Source organism: Geospiza fortis, unplaced genomic scaffold, assembly GCF_000277835.1.
Source record: "Geospiza fortis unplaced genomic scaffold, GeoFor_1.0 scaffold318, whole genome shotgun sequence".
NCBI lineage: Eukaryota > Metazoa > Chordata > Aves > Passeriformes > Thraupidae > Geospiza > Geospiza fortis.
Window position 1 is genome coordinate 107,086 of NW_005054371.1, and position 20,185 is coordinate 127,270.

The following is a 20,185-nucleotide window of genomic DNA, read 5'->3' on the forward strand; positions in this document are numbered from 1 at the left end:
TCCACACAATGCTCTGACACCAAACCAGGCTAAGGCAAAGGCTCACAGCAGTGACCCTGGCACGTGCAGTGACGGAGCAAAACCCCAGAGATCCAGTTCCCCACCATATCCCACTGCTGATCCCACATGGATCACCTGGGACCTCTGCAGCACTGGCATGCCCTGCCATGTCCCAGGAGCACCTGAAAGGGAGGGGGATTTAATTCTCACAGTGCTCCATGCACCAGAAGCCAGCTCCAGAAATGGCACACGCTGTTCCCAGCCATTCTCAAAGGACAGACTGAGCTCTGCCCCAAGGCAGCACCTCTGGGAACATCTCTGCCCTGGCTGCTTCCCTCAGCCACTCCTTGCTGACCCCACACACATGAGAGAAATGCACTTTTAGGATCCTGAGGGGCCACAACACCACCTCCCCTCCCACTGTACAGCAACTCCCATGTGGAAAACCGTATTTAGGGCTAACCCTCAGCAGAAAAATCCCCTCAGGTTTCTCAGAGGATTCCCAGCAGGGCTCCTGCTGTCTCTGCACCCACGCACGGGGAGAGCTGGGCTGTTTCCTGGACATGCTGGCACCAGAGACACCAGATGGCTGCCACACACGGAGCCCAGCCAGCCCCGGCACCTCCAGGCCAGGCCCGGCCCCCGGGTGTGCCCCAGGCCCAGCAGGCCCCAGGCTGCTCCTGGCCGTGGCTCTGTGCTCTCCTCACGGCCGGGTCCTCTCAGCTGCTGAGGTGTGGGGGTCCCAGCTGTGGGTTTCCCTGGGTCTGGATTGAAGGCACTTGAGACAGTAATTCATGTTCAGACTCAGGTGTTTATTATTTTTCATCAGTAAAACAGTCTCACTACTGTGAGTTGGGCAGCTTTTCATTAGAAGGCACAAAACGGCCAACAAGCTCTTGTTACAAGGTCTTTTAAGACTAAACTGTCCAATTAAGAACTGACACCTGGATTATTTTCCCTTTTAACCCAATAACTGATCCCACAGAGCCCACAGTGCAGACTTTTCTGCCCAATTACAAAATGCCACCCAAACCCATGAAGAAGAAGGAAGAAGAAGCATGAAGAAGAAACCCAGGACGACACCCTGTGCCCTCCATCTTGCTTCCATCCACAACATACTAAAAATCCCAAAATTTTCCCTCAATTTCTCATCAAGTGATATACCTGCACTGCTCTCTATAATCCATTTCACACTTTTGTGGATTCCAGTCTATCTTGAAGTCTGGGAAACTTTCTCCATGAATGAGGGTCAAAGTCAGTGCTCCCCTGGGAGCAGGGCACCCCAGAGCAGACAGAGAAATATTCCCTGTGGTGCCCTGGGTTTCCACAGAGAGGGCCATGTCTTGGCTGCTCCCCACGTACTCTGCAGTTGCTCCCCTTGACCCCCCCACCATCCCCAGTCCATGCCTGGCATGGCTGCACTGCACTGCGCTCAGAAACCCTTCTGGGCTCTCAAGGAAAAGCTGAGCTCCACCCTGCCTTTTCACACACAGTCACTATCCCCTTTTCACGTCAGGCAGCCATGGCTGTACCAATATTTCCCTCAGGTTTCAGTGCCAGGTGAAACAGTGATGTGACTTTTTGGGAGCACTGCTGTTGGTGCTGGTGCTGCTGGTCAATGGGAAAGAGAAATTCTGTTGAGCTGATGCAGGCACTGGGATAAAAGGTGTGGCTACTGGACACCTGCAGAATGGCAGGACTCAAGTTTGTTGGAGAGCCACAAGGGAAAGGGAAGCAATGAGGAGCAACCATGATATTGAGGGCAACATGTGTCTTCCACCACCTGGAGATTTCAGATGGGGACATGGAAAAAGGGTTCAAACCATGATATTGAGGGTGTGTCTTCCACCACCTGGAGACTTCAGATGGGGACATGGAAAAAGGGTTCAGTCAAACACTGTGTCATGAACTCCACAGAGGGACAAGACCCCAGTGATGCTCTATGGCTCATGTAGTGCAGAACCAGATGGTCCCTGCAAGCCACACCATCCCCAGCCCCAACAGACCCTTCCCCAGGATAAGTGCAGCCAAAACAGCATTTAAAAACACACAGGAGATTTGTACCCTTAGTTAATTATTCTGGTACTGACTGTGGGGACACTCACATGAGAGTGGCTCCAAAGACATTTCTTCCATCTCTGAATTTCTGAATTATAAAACATGGTTTAAGTGTGCAGAATACCTGTAACCATCACCCTTTTAAAGCTAAAATTTTAAAGGTATGTACATTTGAGATCATTATGAATAAATGCATATATATGGGGAGAAAAATGTTTGTGCAAATAAAACTGAGTCTGTGAGAAAAAAAATTGGATAATTGTTCAGAGCCATGAGAAGAACTGAGACCATAATTGTGTACAGCATAAGCAAAGATACCCATGTGAGCACTGAAAGGAGGGGAGTGTGGGGAGAAACAAGTAGCTCAACATTTGGTTATGGCCTAAGGGACAAACTTTGCTGAGGATGAAGACACTGAATGGTTAATAAAGCTTCTGAACTGTTTCCAATTCTCAGACAAGGAAGCAATAGTTCCGCTCTTACCAGCAACTGCTCTTTCATATTTGTGTATTGAGCTGGCTTTATTGAATTATTCAGCAAAGGTCAAATGTGATGTGTCTTCCTAGTTTTATTATGATTTTTCATGACATTGCCTGAGTAGCTGAATAATAAACAGTGCATGTCAAAATGCTGCAGTGCCCAAGCTGGCCACAGCCACCCTGGGTTAATCAGCCACTGGTTCTGAGGCGATGTAAATGCACTAAACAAAGATTTAAACTGTGTGTGAACGCTGCAAAATATTTTTGTGGGAACCACTATGGCAAAACAGAGCCAAGCACTAGCAATGTGTACACATCCTGATTTTGAAGCCTGTTTGTATGATAAATACCTGTCAGTTTTTGAGCCTGACTAATCCTCTAGCTCTAGCATTTTGCTCCCCAAGACTGATGAGAATTTCCCAGCCTGTGATGAGTTGCCCAGAAGTGCTGGGAGTGAAAATCTGACAAGTCAAATGGGCTTTTACCTGCAATGACCACAGAAGCAGGCTGCTAGTTTTATTATTTTATAATAAACAAATATCTTGAACAGATTCAAATCAACTCATGTGCTTCTTTAAATAACCCTAGGACTCTCCAGTTGCTCCAGGGAATATCTTGATGTTATTGGAAAAGTGAAAATAAATTTAAAAGGGATCTTCTAATCAGGATTCACGTTTCCTTGCAATTAAGCAGAACATTGAAGTGAGCAATACAAAAAAGTTTATAAATTCAAGCTGTTCCAGGTTTCTGATGGTTGCATTGATACTGCCTTAAATTCTTTTCTTCTTATTTCATAAAAAGGTATCTTCTAGTAATCCACTTTATAGACTTTAAGGCCAGAAGACTTTATGGATAGCAAATGTTGAGAATGTTCATGGTTACTAAAACAGCAAAAATGTATGCTTTACACACCAGCAGTAACCAGAGATAATGCATTTCTTAAATGTGCAAGAATAAAGCACAGAATTGAGACATTACAAATAGTTTACATGCTGCTGTCTGCCATACTTCTGAGAAAATGCAGAAATCCTTGCTACCAAAAAATATTAGTAGCATGTGATAATTTGGGTTGGGGTTTGGAATTGCAAAGTTAAGCAGCTTTATATTTTTTCATTACATTTGGAGATACAGGTTACAGACCTGTAGCCAGATATTTTGTGTTTGAATTTGCACAGACCTTAACCTAGAGTTAAGGATTAAAAACCTAACTCTTCTGAATATAGGTGCAGAAACAGATTTCTGAGGACACAAAACCTGCTTGACAATCAGCTCTTTTCAGTGAAGATTTGTAGATTGGGATAGGCATTTTGTGCCTTTCAAAATAGCCCAGAAAGATACACTTCAACAGCATTTGTTATTTGGATGGAGACTTTTGAGCAATACTGAGTAGAAAACCCTGTGAGATTATTGGAGAAAAATGCTTATTTCTAGCTTTTATTTAATCAAGAAACACTGAAATATCTAGGGAAAAGGATAATAGGTGTCATTAAAATATTCTTTTCTTAGCTCATTCATCAATACCTGCATAAAGGAATAGCAATAGATACTAAAGTATGGCAAAGTGCATATACTGGGTATTGTGATGGGAGTAGAAGTCATTTCTAGATAAAGGAAGACAATAATAAATTTAAAATCATGGTTGTGACACAAAGAAAAAAATTTTTTTATGAAAACCTGTTTCTCAAAAGCTTCCAATTCTAATGAGATGACAGACAGTTGGTTAAGCAGCTGTGGTGATTTATTTCCATCTTGTAAAATATGCACACTCATACACAGAAAAATAAGAGGAGAGACCTGAGACCTGCCCTTTCTGCACTCATAAGTGAGTGGGGTTTGGACTCCATTGCTGTGAGTATATTCCTCCCAACTTTTGCATGGCTTTTCTGTCAAATGCAATATCCATGGCAGGTTCATTCCCCTTTGACTTTCTGAACATTCAAGATTCATATTCCAGAAGCACATGTGGTTCCCAAGAACCTCTTCAGTCTTGACAGTGATAACAAGAAGGGATCAACAGCATCCCAAATTATCCTTATAGCTCTGTCAAAGATTTCTGCAGCATGTAATAAATCAAGATACTGCTCTGCCCAGGCTCCTCCCTCCCCATGACAAGAGCTCCTCCCAGTTCTCCATTGCGTGGCTTGAGTGTGAGAAGAATGGATGATTTTCAAAGAATCATAGAATGGTTGAGGTTGGTAGGGACCCTAAAGATCATCCAGTTCCAACCCTCCACCATGGGCAGGGACAGGGCCTTTCCTCCCTATCTGTCTTGTTTCCAGTCTCTCCTGCTCTGCATTAGGCTCTCAACAGGAAAGTACTTGGGACACCCTTGAGAAGAGGATGGAGCAGCCAAAATGCCCAAAATTCCCTAATGTGAGGTCAGTGAAGCACCTCAGTGGGATTGAGGGGATGGGGAGAAATCACAGCTCCCCCAGCCCTGCAGCTGCTGGAACAGAAAAGGAAGGTGACATTTTTCAATCGCCCTGGGACAAGGGTACGCTCCTCTTGGGAAGGAGCACCCAGTTCCAAACTGTGCAAGCAAGCAGGATTCTATCCAGTGGTTTACAGAAAAGGAATTGCAAGTGGGAAATAGTTTACATGGCCTTTGCAGCAAGGACATGAGGCCCCTGTCAGGGGCCAAGTCCTGGGAAGCAACATTGAAAAATTCAGAAAAAAAAAGCAGTTTGGAGAAAGGAATAGGTGTTAATAAGAGAGTTTTAAATTTCAGTTGTCTCAGAAGTTAAAAAGTGCATCAGAGAAACAGAAACTGGAAAGGAAAAAAAAAAGAAATCTCCTTTCCCCTTTTTTAATGGCCTCTGTTCAAGAAATATATTCCTTCCTTTTCTGAGGGAAAAGGGCTAGACTTAAAAGAACAAAATAAAAATAAAATGCACACAGAAAAAAAGGCAGAAAGAAATTAAAGGTGGTTACATCCCCTACAAAATAGTGAGGAAATTAAATGTTCTCCAAGCCTGGGGTGAAGTAAAATTCCCTTGCACACTGATTTGGCAGTAAAATTTACTCCACCCATTTTGAAGGGTCTTCTCCATGTTACAATCAGTTTGTGTGTAGGCCTATTAAAAAATTCTTGAGGCTTCTGAGGAAAAAAAAATATAATTCAGGACAGATACCACCCATAACTGATTACAAAGTCCCTGCATTTTCTGAAGCCATCCCAATTGCCCTACTTGTGCTGGGTTTAAACCTATGCTATTTCATTTTGAATGCATGGCAAGGGCTTTTCCCTTGTTGGGCAGATGCACTACTGGTACCCACGGTGCTCAGAAAATGCAAAGTTCATTATGTCACACACAGCCAGCCACACACAGAGTTCCACAGGGCACACAAGCAGCACCTGGGCACAGAGGCTGCCCAATGCTCCCCCAGCCCAGGATGTGTGCAGAATACACTCATATAACGAATACAGGCTGCATCAAAGATAACATGGTTTATTTCTTCATGATATTCAGATTAAAATGTATCAATGTATTTATCACAATACTACATTTTAGGACAAAATCATCAGTGCTTTGAAAGTCTTCATAATGTTTATTCATTATAAATAGTAAATATTTACTGAACTTTTTACATGAAAGACATTTGTTTTTTGTTTTCTTTTTTTTCTTTTTTTGTTTGTTTGTTTGGGTTTTTCTTTTTTTTACAACACATTTTGTTGTAGAGGCTGCAACACAAAGATAATATTTCATTTTTCCATCACCCTTAAGACCGTTGTGTGAACTAACCTCTGTACTGAACCTAGTCTAACTCACTACTTCATAGTCCTTAACTCTAAAAGGAATGTATTTGTGTTCTGCCTCCCTCTTTGTTCCACGAATAGAGAGAAATAAATAATCCCACCTTCCATCGTCCTCTTCCTCTCAACATCACAAAACACAAATTTATTGACATTCTAAAATGTCACGATGCAAACTTCTTGTAAACCTTGGTTCCTATAATTATACTGTCTATATTGGATATTGCTGTATAATTTAAACAGATGTGTCAAATACAGGTCCATCTCTATGTCCTGTACAGCACTAAAAAACATGTAAACGTAATTTCTTCCTATTGTTTCCTGAAGATGACCTTTAAATCATGATTAGCAAGCTGGATTTCAGTAATCCAGCAGACTGCAACATTTCTGTATTTTATCGTCAGGAATTATGCACTGCAAAAATAAAAGTACCTGCAAAAATATAGTTCTGATTCTATATCTATGACTTTGGATGATCCCAAAGTTTGTGTGAGGTACACAGTATTGCACATTGCTAGGCAGTTGTGAAAAATCAGTCGCGTTGTTGGTGGGGTTTTTTGTCTCCCATATTTGTTTAAAAAGGTAAAACACACTGGGAAAACACATACAAAAAGGTAAAATCTGGGTTCCATGTTACACAAGATCTCCTCTCTTGGTGAAGCCAAACCTGTGAGTGACGTTTATTGACAAGGTGATTACAAAAGCACAGCAAGGTAACCAATGAGTTGCTCGGGAAGTCTTTCACACTTATCCAGCTTCCTAGGGACTGTGACGTTTCCTCTTGATGACAATTTCCAGTGTGTACAGTGAGAGGCTCTTCCAACCTTGCTTCAGAAACTGAGCTGTTTTAAAGTTAGACTAAAGTCAGCACTGGATGTCAGATGAGTCAGAGTACACAGAGCTCAACTGCTCTAAGTTTAGTTTCGAAATGTTCCATTTGTCCCAATCAATGCACATTAATTTCAACAACAACAAAAAAAATGGAATATTTGCCAGGCTGTGATGTTAAATACTGCTCTGTTTTGTATACCCACTCATAATGAAGCATGTCACATTTATTCATTATTGCTTTTGGCCTTTGTCTTCTGTATAGCTTTGTCCAGCCTTCAAAAATCTACTAAAAGCTATGACTGGAGAGAATATAACAAGCTTGTTTCTCTCAGTGGGACTGCCCCAGTTTAGGCTGCACTGTGTTGAGAAGATCCCTCATATCCAAGCCTTGGAGTGAGACCGGAAAACAAGACCAGCTTTAACTTGAAGTGGACAGTTCATTTATGCAATATCTGGCTTCAGATAATGAAAGGCACCTGCAAAAAAGCAAAAGAAGCTTTTTAAGTCATGCTGTGACAACCTCACAGCATGGGGCCATGCCAACTACAGGTTGACAATGTCATATTTAATACTGATGTATCAAAGGAAAGGGACTAATATTTTTATTCCTAGGACAAGTTTGACAAAACTCTATGTATCTGGGATTATATACTGTAATGATTCTTGAGCTGACCTCATTAAGAACATGTGTTTCTAATAGTGGAATGCCAGCGGTTATTTCATTTTGGACAACTCTTATGTTTTACCTAATGGCAATCAGGTTTCATGTCTCAACAATTAATAACATCAAGATGTTGTTGACATCACTTAAGAAAATAATTATGCAGCAGAAATCCTGCTTGAACAATCAGCTATCTCACCAGTGCATGGCTTTGAGGAGAAGTAGCAGTGAGCCCTGAGGATCTCTGCTCAGAACTCCCTTCCTCACAGACAGACAGACAGACAGACAGCTCAGTCTGTGGGCAGCTGGGTGCCCTTCCCAGTGCCAATGTGCCATACTCACTTTGGCCGTACTGGCCGTACTGGTAGCCCGTGACGGGGTCCATGCTGTATCCCGTGGTGCTGTAGGTTGGTGGGCAGTAGGACTGGGATGTGGGCAGGCTGTCTAAGCTCTTCATGTGCTCTAACCTCTGGCTGCAGCTGGCTGACACAGTAGTGGTGGGCTCCAGGCCCCCAGTTAGAGGGGACAGGGCATAATCAGTTTGGGGCTGGTGAGGCACACCACCGTGGTTAGTCAGGAGTCCCATTACCTAGAAAGCAGAATAATAGAAAGAGTTAAAATAGATTAAGAACTCCATTGCTTACAGAACCACAGAAGTTCTCAAATCTATAATTTGATTTCCTAAACCAGGTAGACTTGATACTTGAACTGTGCTTTGAGTAGCTAATCCCAAGAGGAAGTAGAATTTGGTTGCATCATCCACCAAAAGAAAATCTGATGGCTAGCAAGCAATAAGAAGCGATACTGGGGCAAATAAGGAATAAATTTTAACTTTTATGGTTTTCAAGTGCCTGATCTCAGCCCCAGCTGGGAGTTCTGCAGATGTTTATTCCTTGAGGATGAAATTATAAGAGAACAAAAAGAGAACAAAGTTTAACTATGATGTCCTGCATGATCTACAAACATAAAAAGCTGTGAAAAAGCTCACACAATTTTCTTCTCCAAGATCAGCAACCATTACAGTGAAATCAGTTTGGAGCATATCCCAGTAGCACTACTGGTAGAAGTAACAAAGAGCCCCACAGAATCCTGATGTTCTGGGGTAGGGAGAGGGGCAGAGTACCCCCAGTGCTGCATGCCCTGTGTGCTGTAAAGAAGTGAATGTGCAAGAATAAAGTGCTGGTCGTAACAGCAGTTATTGATTCCAGCATCTGAGTTAGAGCACACAACAGAAACGGTCAGGCAGTCCAGAGCAACTTCAAGTCAGCTGTGACTCCTTTATTAAACTGCTTCTACAGGGACAGTTACGAAATCAGTAGCTGAAAAGAGTTTACTGGAAAATACATGCTTGTCCCTATAAAAGCCCAGCCCCCCAGGCCATCATTTCCAGTAGAAGAGCAAGAAAAAAATTCAAAAGCATCTGCATTTTCAAGCACAAAACTACAGAGAAAAGTTCTTGTTGTTCAAAAATCTCTCCCACTACAAGTTGGTGAACATTTCCTCTCCTGGTACACCACTGTAGAACATTTTGAAAATAAGTGTATGACTGAGATTTGCTTACTTTTTGCTGAAATAAACTGCATATCAGAGCCTGACAAACATTCTGCAGCTTCTAATAGATGGGTGACATATAGTTTCTGCCAAAACTGCATATTGTGATAATTTACAGGCTGTTCTTGCTCCAAAAAGGCATTACAATTATCTGACATGTGCTATTTGATAATCATTTTGCTTTGCAGCAATTCTTGCCATAAACTAAAGAGAGATTTTTAAAATTGGAGTCTATTTTTAATAGACTAAATTAAATCTCATAAAAACAGATCTTTTTCCTCAGGTTCTGATGCTCCTCCTGAAATTGTACTTATTTTCCATCACAAACTAAAAAGTATTATTATTGCAGCGAGCTTGTGTTTCCAGCTCTGAGTTGTTTGCTTCTTTGTTGGTTTGGGGTTTTTCCTTAATAAACAGATGAAATATGATCCAGAGATAGTAATTTAGGTAGGAAAGAAGACCTGCCCAGTTTTTACATGTCTGATTAGGAAAAGAGCAAGAAGTAGAAACAGAGTAGCTCAGAAAGAGAATCTCAGATCCCTGCATTGAAAACACAAAGTATGTTTGCATTAAATGCACCCAAATATCTCACTGAAAAAAAAATGCTGAGAAGGAAGTTCAGTTACTACATATAGCACTGGAATATTCACTTCTGATTCACTGAGCTGAAAAACATGAGTTTAACCAGTGGTATTTGCTGAATGTTTCACAAACTGAAGTAGTCATGCAAAAAAAATTCCAAAATATATGCAAAGACTGCATTCAGATATTGAAATCTTACAACTTTAAAAAGATTTTTACAAACTTTTGTTTATAAAAACAAGATTAATTTGGATTCAGGATGTAAGATATTTACTATTTAATTCAACAAATACATTCAATGCCCAAAACCTGTTAAAAGATAATAATAATAATTTTGGTTAATAAATAATAATAAATCTATAAATAATTAATATGAAATAATAATAAAGATAATTGTGGTTAATAATAAAACAACTCTGAAATCATCACAAATTGAAAAATCATGTTATCTGTATTTTGTGCCAAAAGTTGAAAATACTGGGCTCTCAAGTTTTTGTTCTAATAACTGGTTGTGAAAACTTTAAATTTTCTATTATTTTAGCAAGTTTTTTGTTTCAGAAATTCCAAATATTTTTCTTAAAACTTTGGAATTTGATATGGTCAAAAATGTAGCATGGTTAATGACCTGACATGCATCAGCAGGACACAGCATTAGAACCTATGTTCATTCAGGTTATATTAACCCTTGTCCTTTGAAATTAACACTAGTAGGGTTAAAAGAGAAAGAACTAAAAAAAAAAAAAAATAAAGGGATAACTTAAACATTTACATTGAAAATTACTACTTTGGGAAATATTTATGTTGGCAGGAGTATAATGGTTTTGACTACAGTTTAAGTTGCACAGGGGTTTGTCAGAAATCTCAAGTGCACAAGCCTTTGCATTGCCGTGCAGGGCCAGTGTGACACCGATACTTGCAGGACTTCCCCACGTTTTGTTCCAAGTTCAAGAGCAGAGAGAAGGGGCTGGGCTGGGCTCATCCTCTGTGCCTCAGGGCTCTCACATCACTGCCTTGGCTGCCAGCACTTTTAGAACCAATTGCTAATTTGGGTAAATAACTATTTTACCAACTGCGGATTTCAACTAGAGGTTTGTTTTAAATTAATGTTTTCAATAGAATAAAACCCAAGACAAAATTATTTGGACTTTGCCAGCAAAAAGAGTGAGCTCAAAAACTTTCAGACGGGAAGCTATTTTAAAATTGGAGATTTGTCTTGGAATTTAAACCTGGCTCCAGACAGAATCTCAAATGCCACTCAAACACCAGTAGCAACTCTATTTAGATTGAGATTTCTTTTCTTTGACAAATGAAAATTAGCATTTAGTGAGACTTACTTTAACTTTTTTTAAATTAGAAAATAATTAGGCATAATTTTATTAAGTGCACGTGCACCTAGTAAATATTCTGGAGCAGAACTCACTAGTAAATATTCTGGAGCAGAACTCACTGTCTGTCTCGGAGCTGGAGAAAACTGAAGTCTGAACAGTAACCAACTTCCCAGAAATATCTTCCTCAGAGGCCTTCAGAATCATCCTGCAGTTGATTAGTATCTAAATAATTCGATTTTTGGTCATGTCTGTTTTGAAAGCTCCAAGAGAAGTAGCCTCAGGGCAGGAGTCTTTGCTACGGTATGTGCCATGACCTTCTCACCCATACAAGGAGTTACAGGAAGGGCATGGCTAACTTTCACCTAATCAATTAGAAATCCATTAACGGGCCATGTCTGCAAGATGCTCAGCACCCTCAACTTAGCTGCACAGGAGACACACAAGGATGTGGATTTTGCAGCTCAGATCTTCTGTGGGTATGAAGCAGTATAGTTCTATTCTAAGAAAACAAATATGATTGCTTTAGAATAGTTAAGGTAGAAAATAAATTTATTCAATCTCTATACCATCCAAATTGCTGGAAAAGATGTGCTTCCTTCTAAATCACTTTGGGAAAGCTAAATTTGTAATTATCAGCCTCACTGACCCAGAATCCAAGGGCTGAACTAACACTGCATTAAAGTGACACAATAACTATTCTATTTGTTTTAGAGTAGAACTCCCATAAATGCAAAAAAAAAAAAATCAGATTTAAGTTTTTTAGCTAAATATATTTTGTTCTCACCTTTTACAAAACACACATAGGAATGTTAAGGCACAGTCTTTGTGCTTATACAATAAAATACAATATATAATTGATGAAATCACTCCATTTGAAAACAAAGGTGAAATTAGGAATAAGCAAACAGAACACAGTGGACTGCTACAACCAAAGTCTGCAGAGAAGTTTTTAGAACACATCTGAAGCAACTCAAAATATTCACTAGGACAAATCCCTTGCTGGTGGAGTCAGCACAGAATCACCAGCTGAGGGTACCATCGAGAAAGAGAACTCGAGGGATGAAAGCCTTAAAGGCATGAACACAATGTCTGGTCCATTATCAGCTGCTGGAAAATACTTCTATTATCATCAAAATAAAGGCCATTAAATTACATTAAAAAAACCAACTTATTTTATTGAAATGAAACATTCTGGCTGTTAACATGGTTAGTATTTGAGAATGTAGGACCCTCCATAGGCACAATAAAATTCTCACATGTTTTAATTCATTTACGCATGCTTGTGTTTAATATGCTTTGTGACCATGCCTGCAATTAATATGATTTATGAGAAAAGAACATGTGCAATATTTTTTTGGGTACAGTGATACTATTTTTCCCCTCCTGTGAATGAAAGATTTAATGAAACAGCTCAAGGAAAATGGTTGGCAGTTAACATATTAAGTTGAACTGACAGAACCATGAGTAAACTTTAGCACAGTTAATGATATCCTCTTATCTGACCCTGACACATTTGCAGCATGTAATTTACAGAAGCTCTGTCCAGGGAATCTTGACAAATGCTCCTAACGATGTCAGGGCAATGTTCCATTCTAATGTAAAACAGATGTGGGTCAGATACCCTCATTCATCACTAACACTGAAAATTTTAAACTCCTTCCGAGATGAATGGCATTACCTGCTGTTAGCTCTCTTCACTGAAATCTCTCAAAAAACAAAATATTGCACAAGAAAGAGCACAAAAAGGATTGTTATCACTCACCATAATGAGAGATTTTAGAGGATTAATTAAAGCTAATTAGCTATATGGATCTATAGCTCTAGGATCCTAGAACCACACTGCTGATTCATTTTATATATATGAATATTTCTATTGAATACAAGAAACCTGACAGAAAGCAATTTTTTGCCAAATGGCAAGAGCTGGCAACCACATACTTGGTTGATGAAAATAAGAGCAAATATCCTGACTTTGGACATTGATGATCTGATCCTCTGCATACGTGTATCAATGAGAACTGATACTGATTTCACACCACCAGGTATCACTGGTACCTACACTGGAATTAGAGAAAGTGCACTATTGCTCATTTAGGACCACTTCCTATAATTAGGAGGATAACTTGATTCTTTCATTAAATACATTTTTACCTACTGAAAATTGCCAATTTTCAAAACATTACTACAGTCTGTCACAAAAATCATGTCTTTTTTAAAGTGCTAAATCACAGAGTCCCAGAACTTGGTAACATCACCAAAATAATTCTACGATCAGCTAATGCTTGAGCCCCTGGTATGAAAAGCAACCAAAGATGACTTCTTAAAACGAAGCTCAAAGATGAACATATACTCATATTTTATGAATATATAAGCAGATCTGTGCAATTAAACATCTCACAACTTTTTCAGGCAGCCCCAGAGACTAGAGTCTCATGACTTTAAATTCTCAACTATGGCAATATTACTCAAAAGAATTCATAACAAGCCTAATTTGGTATTAGGTTGCTCCTTTCCTGTGAACTCTCCTCCTCCCACCTTCTACTCAGCCCCAAACACAAAAGAAGGATTCTGGCTATTATGAGCACCAACCCAGCTGTCACTAGCTCAGCTCTCGCACACCTTCCCTCAACAATTGGGATATATGGATTTGTTATGGCTGAAAGCAAAACAAACCAAAAGAGAAAAGTTAAGGTGGACATTCAAAAAGATACAGTTTAAACAGTCACCTGTTTCTTTTTTCTGCTATATTAATGTATTTAGTAAATATGTTATTTAAAAATGTATACTTCTATAAGATATAGAATATTTTATATAAAATATGAGTATGTTTACAAAATAAATAATATTTGTAGTTATTTTTACTCAGTAACAATTACAATACTATTGAATCTCATCTATTTTACTCAGAGAAACAAAAAATAATTAACCCCATTGTCTGAGCTTTAAATTTAAAAAAAGAAGAAAAACTCGTGTTCATGAAGATTGTGTCATGTGAATTAACTTTCTTACTAAGGAATCTATGCCCTGTCTCATGTTCTTGGGTCATCAAGCAAAGAGCTCTCAAAGCCAAGTGCATCGTGCCAAAGATCATGAGCTTCTCAATGCTGTGGGACTTGAACCCAAATTAAATGTTTCTGTGGGCAACCAGCTCAAGGTAATCCAACAGAAGGTATGGGGAAAAGTAAAATGCTTTAATAGTTGCTTTTTTCACTGCTCTTGTCCCTCTTAATGAGGGAATGAAAATTTTTAGCCCTGGTTCCTGTGCCTCCCCTAAAAACAGAGTTAACAAGACAATATGAACATATCTAACTGATTCGACAGCTGCCATCAGTTCCATACGTCAGGTTAATGAAAACCAAGTGCTCTCAAAGACTTAAGAGAAGCCCATTGCCTAAGATCCATCTCACCAAAAGGAGTTACAGGGTAACTCTTAAACTCAGGCAGTGAAATGTTTTGACAGTAGAAGAAAGAAACCTTGAAAGAGCTTGCCTCTTTACTACTGTTCAAGGAAAAGTTTGGGATTTTCTTATCAAGCTTATTCCTGAGCTCCAGGTAATGGCATGAAACTGCAAACTTTGTTAAAGACTGTTATGATCTCCTACACAGCCAATTCAATATTCAATCCACTTCCCATTTTCAAACTGCAGCCTTTAAAGCTATGGGTTTGATTCAATTATGGGGGGAGAAGGCAAGGAAGAGGAAACAGTAGATCTGAGAAGTTTTCTAGAGGGCAAGGAGGAAAAACAATTATGCCTAGCAGGAGACAGGTTACACGTTTGCTCTTCTCCCAGTAAAATCTTAAAACTGAAGTGCTGTTTAAGCCTGGATTATCCTACAGGTTAAATATCCTACAAGTTAAATATCCTACAGGTTAAATACAGGAAGCACATAGCTTTGTGGGCAGCAATCCCAGCAGAATATTGCTGCTCCACCTGGATCCACAGCAGCCAGAGCAGCACTCTCCAAACCAGCAAACTGCCTGACCTGGTGTAGGGCAAGCTCTGCTGCTCTCACACTAATAAAAAGCACATGAGGAGGTCAAGGGATGCTGATGTACACCGGAAAAGCCTTTTTCCTTATCTTAAATGAAGCAGTTCAAAATACTGATATCCTGTCTTTAAAACAATCTGCCCTTCACCAAGACCTTACACCTGCGGGTGGGAGACAAGTGTTTCTGCAGTCACTGCTCTGCTTCATAGCAAAAAGCCAGTGATGGCCACTAATCATAAAGTACCATGCCAATCCAAAAGCATGCCTAAGTCCTGTGTACATACATTAACATCCAGATATGCTATCCCCTCATAATTCTGAGTTAAAAAACATTTGTTAAAAGAAAATTCACTGAGCAACTAAAACCTAATTTGAAAAGGAAATACAATATTGCCATAAATGTATTCATGACAGGCAAGAAGCTGCATAATAGGCATAGAAAACATAAAAATATGCAATTTACATATATTACACACTAATAATCTCTTTTCTGACATTATATTTAAAGAGCCCTGGCTGAGATGGCATGCTTGCAGTTGAGTTGCTTTTTCATGAAATACAAACACTCCAGGCTGCCATCTCCCCAAGACATTAATCCCTGACTTTTTTCAGCAAAAGTCAACCCATTGCATGCCTGCAAGACAGGGGTTCTCTCACCACATCCAGGTAGTAATGAATAAACCAGATGAGCAAGGAGAATAATCAGTCATCTGAAGGATAGCTGCAGATCTTGTCTTAATGTTAAAAAGTATTAAACAAGGTGGAACCCTTTCTGTTCTCTTATTTTTAAACAAGATCAACAACTTTTCAACACCCAGCTTGCAAGACAGGTATGAAATGGAGCATTCTGCTTCCTAGAACTGAGAAATACAGTCCCCTCTCACCCCAAAATTCAAGGCTAACACAATAAAAACAAACGAACATCACCCTAGGTGTCTCTGCTTATCTTCTACCTTCACCAGTGTTTGCCTTAAACACCATATTTGTCCATCATATTTAAGAAAAAAGTTAGAATGGAACCATTCTACATAGAAAATAAAGCTTCCCTGGTGTCTTTGTGTCAGACCCTCATTTGTAATAAATCAATGACAAAGAGGAGAGAGAGGTTTAAGTCTTTAACAATATGATCCTGTGTATCTTAGTATAAGATTTTGTTTTGTATGTTCTAAGGATGGGGTTTCTTAATCACAAAATATTATCTGGGCTTCAGACAAAGCCCCCCTTCCCCCTCCCTGCTGCAGTCACCACAAATTCAGCTTTACACTCAATTTGTCAGGAGCACTTGCCAGCAAGAGACACATGGATGGGTGGAAACATTATGTTAATTGCTCACACACCCAGATTTATTGTGGTCAAAAATGCACTGGCTAGTAAATAGACCCTCTCTCTTTCTCATCTAAATTCCATGCACACAGGCAGGGCAGTGCAACATGCCCACTCAGAAGGAAAAGTCCTGTTTTCCTTTTTCATGAAACCCCAAATGCAGAGCTGGCCTTCAATTTTACCTTACCTCAGCCTCTCTTCCAGCACCTCAGGAAGAGCCCTGAGGAAGCATGGAGAGGGGATGCACAGTGACACACCCCACAACTAAGGGACATTTCACACACCAACATTGTGACCAGCAGCTCAGGCTCCTTTGGGCATCAACAGTTTCACTGGTTTGCTACAGTCCCACAATTTGTTGCACACAATTTACGTTTGAGGCTGTATTACTGCATTATATAAACACAAAATCTGCATGTGTCATTCACTTTATACATCTCTACATTTTATGCATGTCTCTAACTCACTGTTTAGGCACCAAAACTGGAATAGAGGAGTTTTTGGCAATGCCACATGAATTCAGGTCTGGGTTTTTCATTTGTTTGTTTGATGGGAAGATTTTTAACATCTGTTGAAGATAATCATTTAGTTACCAAGAAGTTGTTCCAAATCTAAATGGATATAAGTAACCTCCTTTATGCACTGAGCAATGGAAGCATGATGTCAACTTTAAAGGGATCAGCATCCCCCCAAACCTAGCTGTATCTGTTGGTAGGGCTGCTGGACACAGCCAGAAGTGTTAAGCTCTGGGTTAGAAAAAGGTTTCAGAAGTCTAAGGAAAACAAATAAACAAACAATAAAGCAACAGAAGTCTCCTGGGGTAAAGACAGGGCTAGGTGTAAAAAAGCACAGAATCTCCTTTTGATTACATCAAACCTCAAATCAGCAAGACTTTGGCAGGAAGAGACCTGGCCTCACATTTTTGTCCCATTTTAGCCAGCCATCACAAGACTTCTTTACTGTTGTTGTGCTCCACTTCTGTGTCACAGACAATAAAAGCTTTGTGAAAGGAGAAAAAAAGAGACCACATTTTCCATAACGAGAACCAACACACATTTAAACTGACACTAACAACTACTTTTTATGGATTAACATTGAAAACCAGATAGATAATTATGTCAAAAATGTGGAAGCCTTGCACACTATGAAACTAGCCATTAAAAAAAAAAAAAAGAAACAACTAATATAATGTCATGGATTTTGATGAAGTTTGCATATAGAAATCAGAATTCTTTCAAACAAAATCTATTCAAGTCTTGTTGGAAGTACATCCGTTTGTTTTTCTGTTGGCATTTTTTTCCTGAGGTTTCAAGCCATGAAGTTTTGTACCACACTCCATGCTATAGGAATCTGTGAATCTTAATTACATTTACCGTTACAAAAAAGGGTTTATGAACTTTTGCCTTTGGGCAAAAATGTTTATTTCATTGCCTTTGTTATTCATTCTTTTCAACTCCAGAGCCTTTGAACTTTTCAGCTGCACAGAGTTATCACCGTTGCACAGGAACCAGGAACTGCACTCCCGAGATGCAAACCACAAGTTGAAGAAAACGAAGGAGGCACAGATATACGAGTCGTTATTTTGGCCACCCTTTGTGCCATTAAAATCTCATTTTCTGCCTATTAGAATGCCCTCTCCCTGCTTAGGCAGTGGTGATAGTCAGTGATTAGTGTGTAATTGAGTATAATTGTCTTTTCACTTTTCATTTGTGTCATTCTGAGCTTCTCTCTGTTTTTCTAACCACTGAGAGGAAAAAAGGGTAGAAAGCAGATAAAGCTGTTAAAACTCTCACTTTCAGCCCTGAAGAGATTCCTGATTGTAATTATAGATTGCATCTTCTTTGTGACTCCTCAGAATTTAGTGGACATCTCTTTCCAAGCACCTGGGCAAAGCTCTTGCTAATAAAATAAAATACCATCTATTCAAGCTTTAACTAATAATGTCAGCTTCAGACAGATGCCGTGTGTAGGAAAATGTAACCAATCTTTTGACACTCAATTATCAAGGCAATTTATTAACCTGATTTCCTTAAAAGAGCTCACGCAAATTAGAAAAACAATTATGGTATTCATGCATTTATATCTTGCCAAAGAGCAGTAATACTTCTAATTTATGTATTTATAACTCGATTACAGCTCATCTCAACACACATTTCTCAGTCCTTGGAACTCTTCTCAAACAACTTGCCCATAATTTTCCTGGACCACTTGGTAAAATCTTGATGATGTTATTTTAATGAGATATTTTATTCACAGAAAAAATACAAGCTCTGTTTTCTGTACCTAGCCATGGATCTTCAGGAGAAGAGCAGTACATTACAAATGCTTGACAACTGAATGAAAACATGAAGTCTGCATGATTCCATTATAAATCAGTTGAAATTAAATAAAAGCTATGACTCTTTATTAAGCCAGTAGGAGGAAAAAATATTTAAAAAAAAAAGAAAAGGAAACTAGCAAACTGAAATCATGTGGCTTATATAAAGAATACATTATGGTTTAAATTTGGCAATTCATTATACTGTGGCCTGAGGGAATAGACTCTTTGGTTCTGGTATACAGCAAATCCTCTGTCTGAAAACACAGGACTGACCTGAGGTGAGAGGCCATTGCCAATGGCAGGGTTCATGGGATTGGAGGGCCCGGATGGAGGCACAAAGCTGTCTGTATAGCTGGAAAATCCATGCCTGGTGCTGGGCAGGCAATAGGCAGAGCTGCTCTCGGGGTTCGAAGGGAGGCTGCTTTGGTGTACAGTGCTTGGAGGGAGAGGCTGAGGTCTGTGGACGGTACTGCTTGGATCAGACACGGCTGGAAGCAGAAGAAATATGTTGGTATGTTATCCTCCATTACTTCTGGCATAACAAGTTCATTGTGTGAAGCTCAGCCTAAGAGAACTGCATCAGAACCTGCATCTAAATACTGGTTAAGTAGAAAAGTAAATCTATAATTTTGCTAGATATTTAACCAGCCTGTGAATTTACACAAAAAATTCTTAAACAGACTGTAAATATCATAACAATAGGCATGTGGTTTTCAGACAACCCTTAGTGAGCACATATTGTCAGCAATTTTTTTAATATGTCTATATATCAAAATAAAGGAAAATATTTATTTACTTATAGGACCATCTTTCCCCTCCTGCTCACAGCTCAGAAATCCCACCATGGCTTGTATCAAGTCAAGCAATGGACAGGAGAAGCCCTAGGCTTTGAAAAGTTCCCTCAATTAGAGCCTCCACTGAGAGTTAGGATCCAAATCTCAAGGATGAAGCAATAAGAGGACACAAATTATTTTATAAAATCTCACTCATAAGGTTTTTATTTAATACTAAAATCTAACAAAGCCTATATTTGAGGGTCTGTTCCCTCTCACTCAAATCCATCAAAGATCACAGAATTTCTGGTAACATTAAGAAAAAATTTTACCCTAATGAGACTGGCTACTGACTGATGTGAAACAAGGTTGTCTGAATAGCTGTTTTTTCCACCCTCAGATAAATATTCAGAGTATTTACAGAAGTTCCAATGCTCCAGCACTGATAGCCACAACAAAGACAGAGTGCACCTGTCTCCTACATCACACCAGACACTTCCAGCAAAGGAGGCCAGTGCAGTGGCAGGAGGGGGAT

The 20,185-nt window shown here is 39.5% G+C and overlaps 1 protein-coding gene across 1 annotated transcript in view; it reads right to left on the reverse strand.

The window, feature by feature from the left end:
- Positions 1-5,973: 5,973 nt before the first annotated feature.
- PAX3 (paired box 3) overlaps positions 5,974-20,185 on the reverse strand; it is a gene marked incomplete at its 5' end in the record, with an annotated part of 73,747 nt that continues 59,535 nt past the window's right edge. Inside the window, 3 exons of the mRNA XM_031060025.1 lie at positions 5,974-7,598; positions 8,126-8,372; positions 19,151-19,365. Of these exons, the coding sequence (XP_030915885.1) occupies positions 7,564-7,598; positions 8,126-8,372; positions 19,151-19,365 (497 nt within the window). The remainder of the gene's footprint in view (positions 7,599-8,125; positions 8,373-19,150; positions 19,366-20,185) is intronic.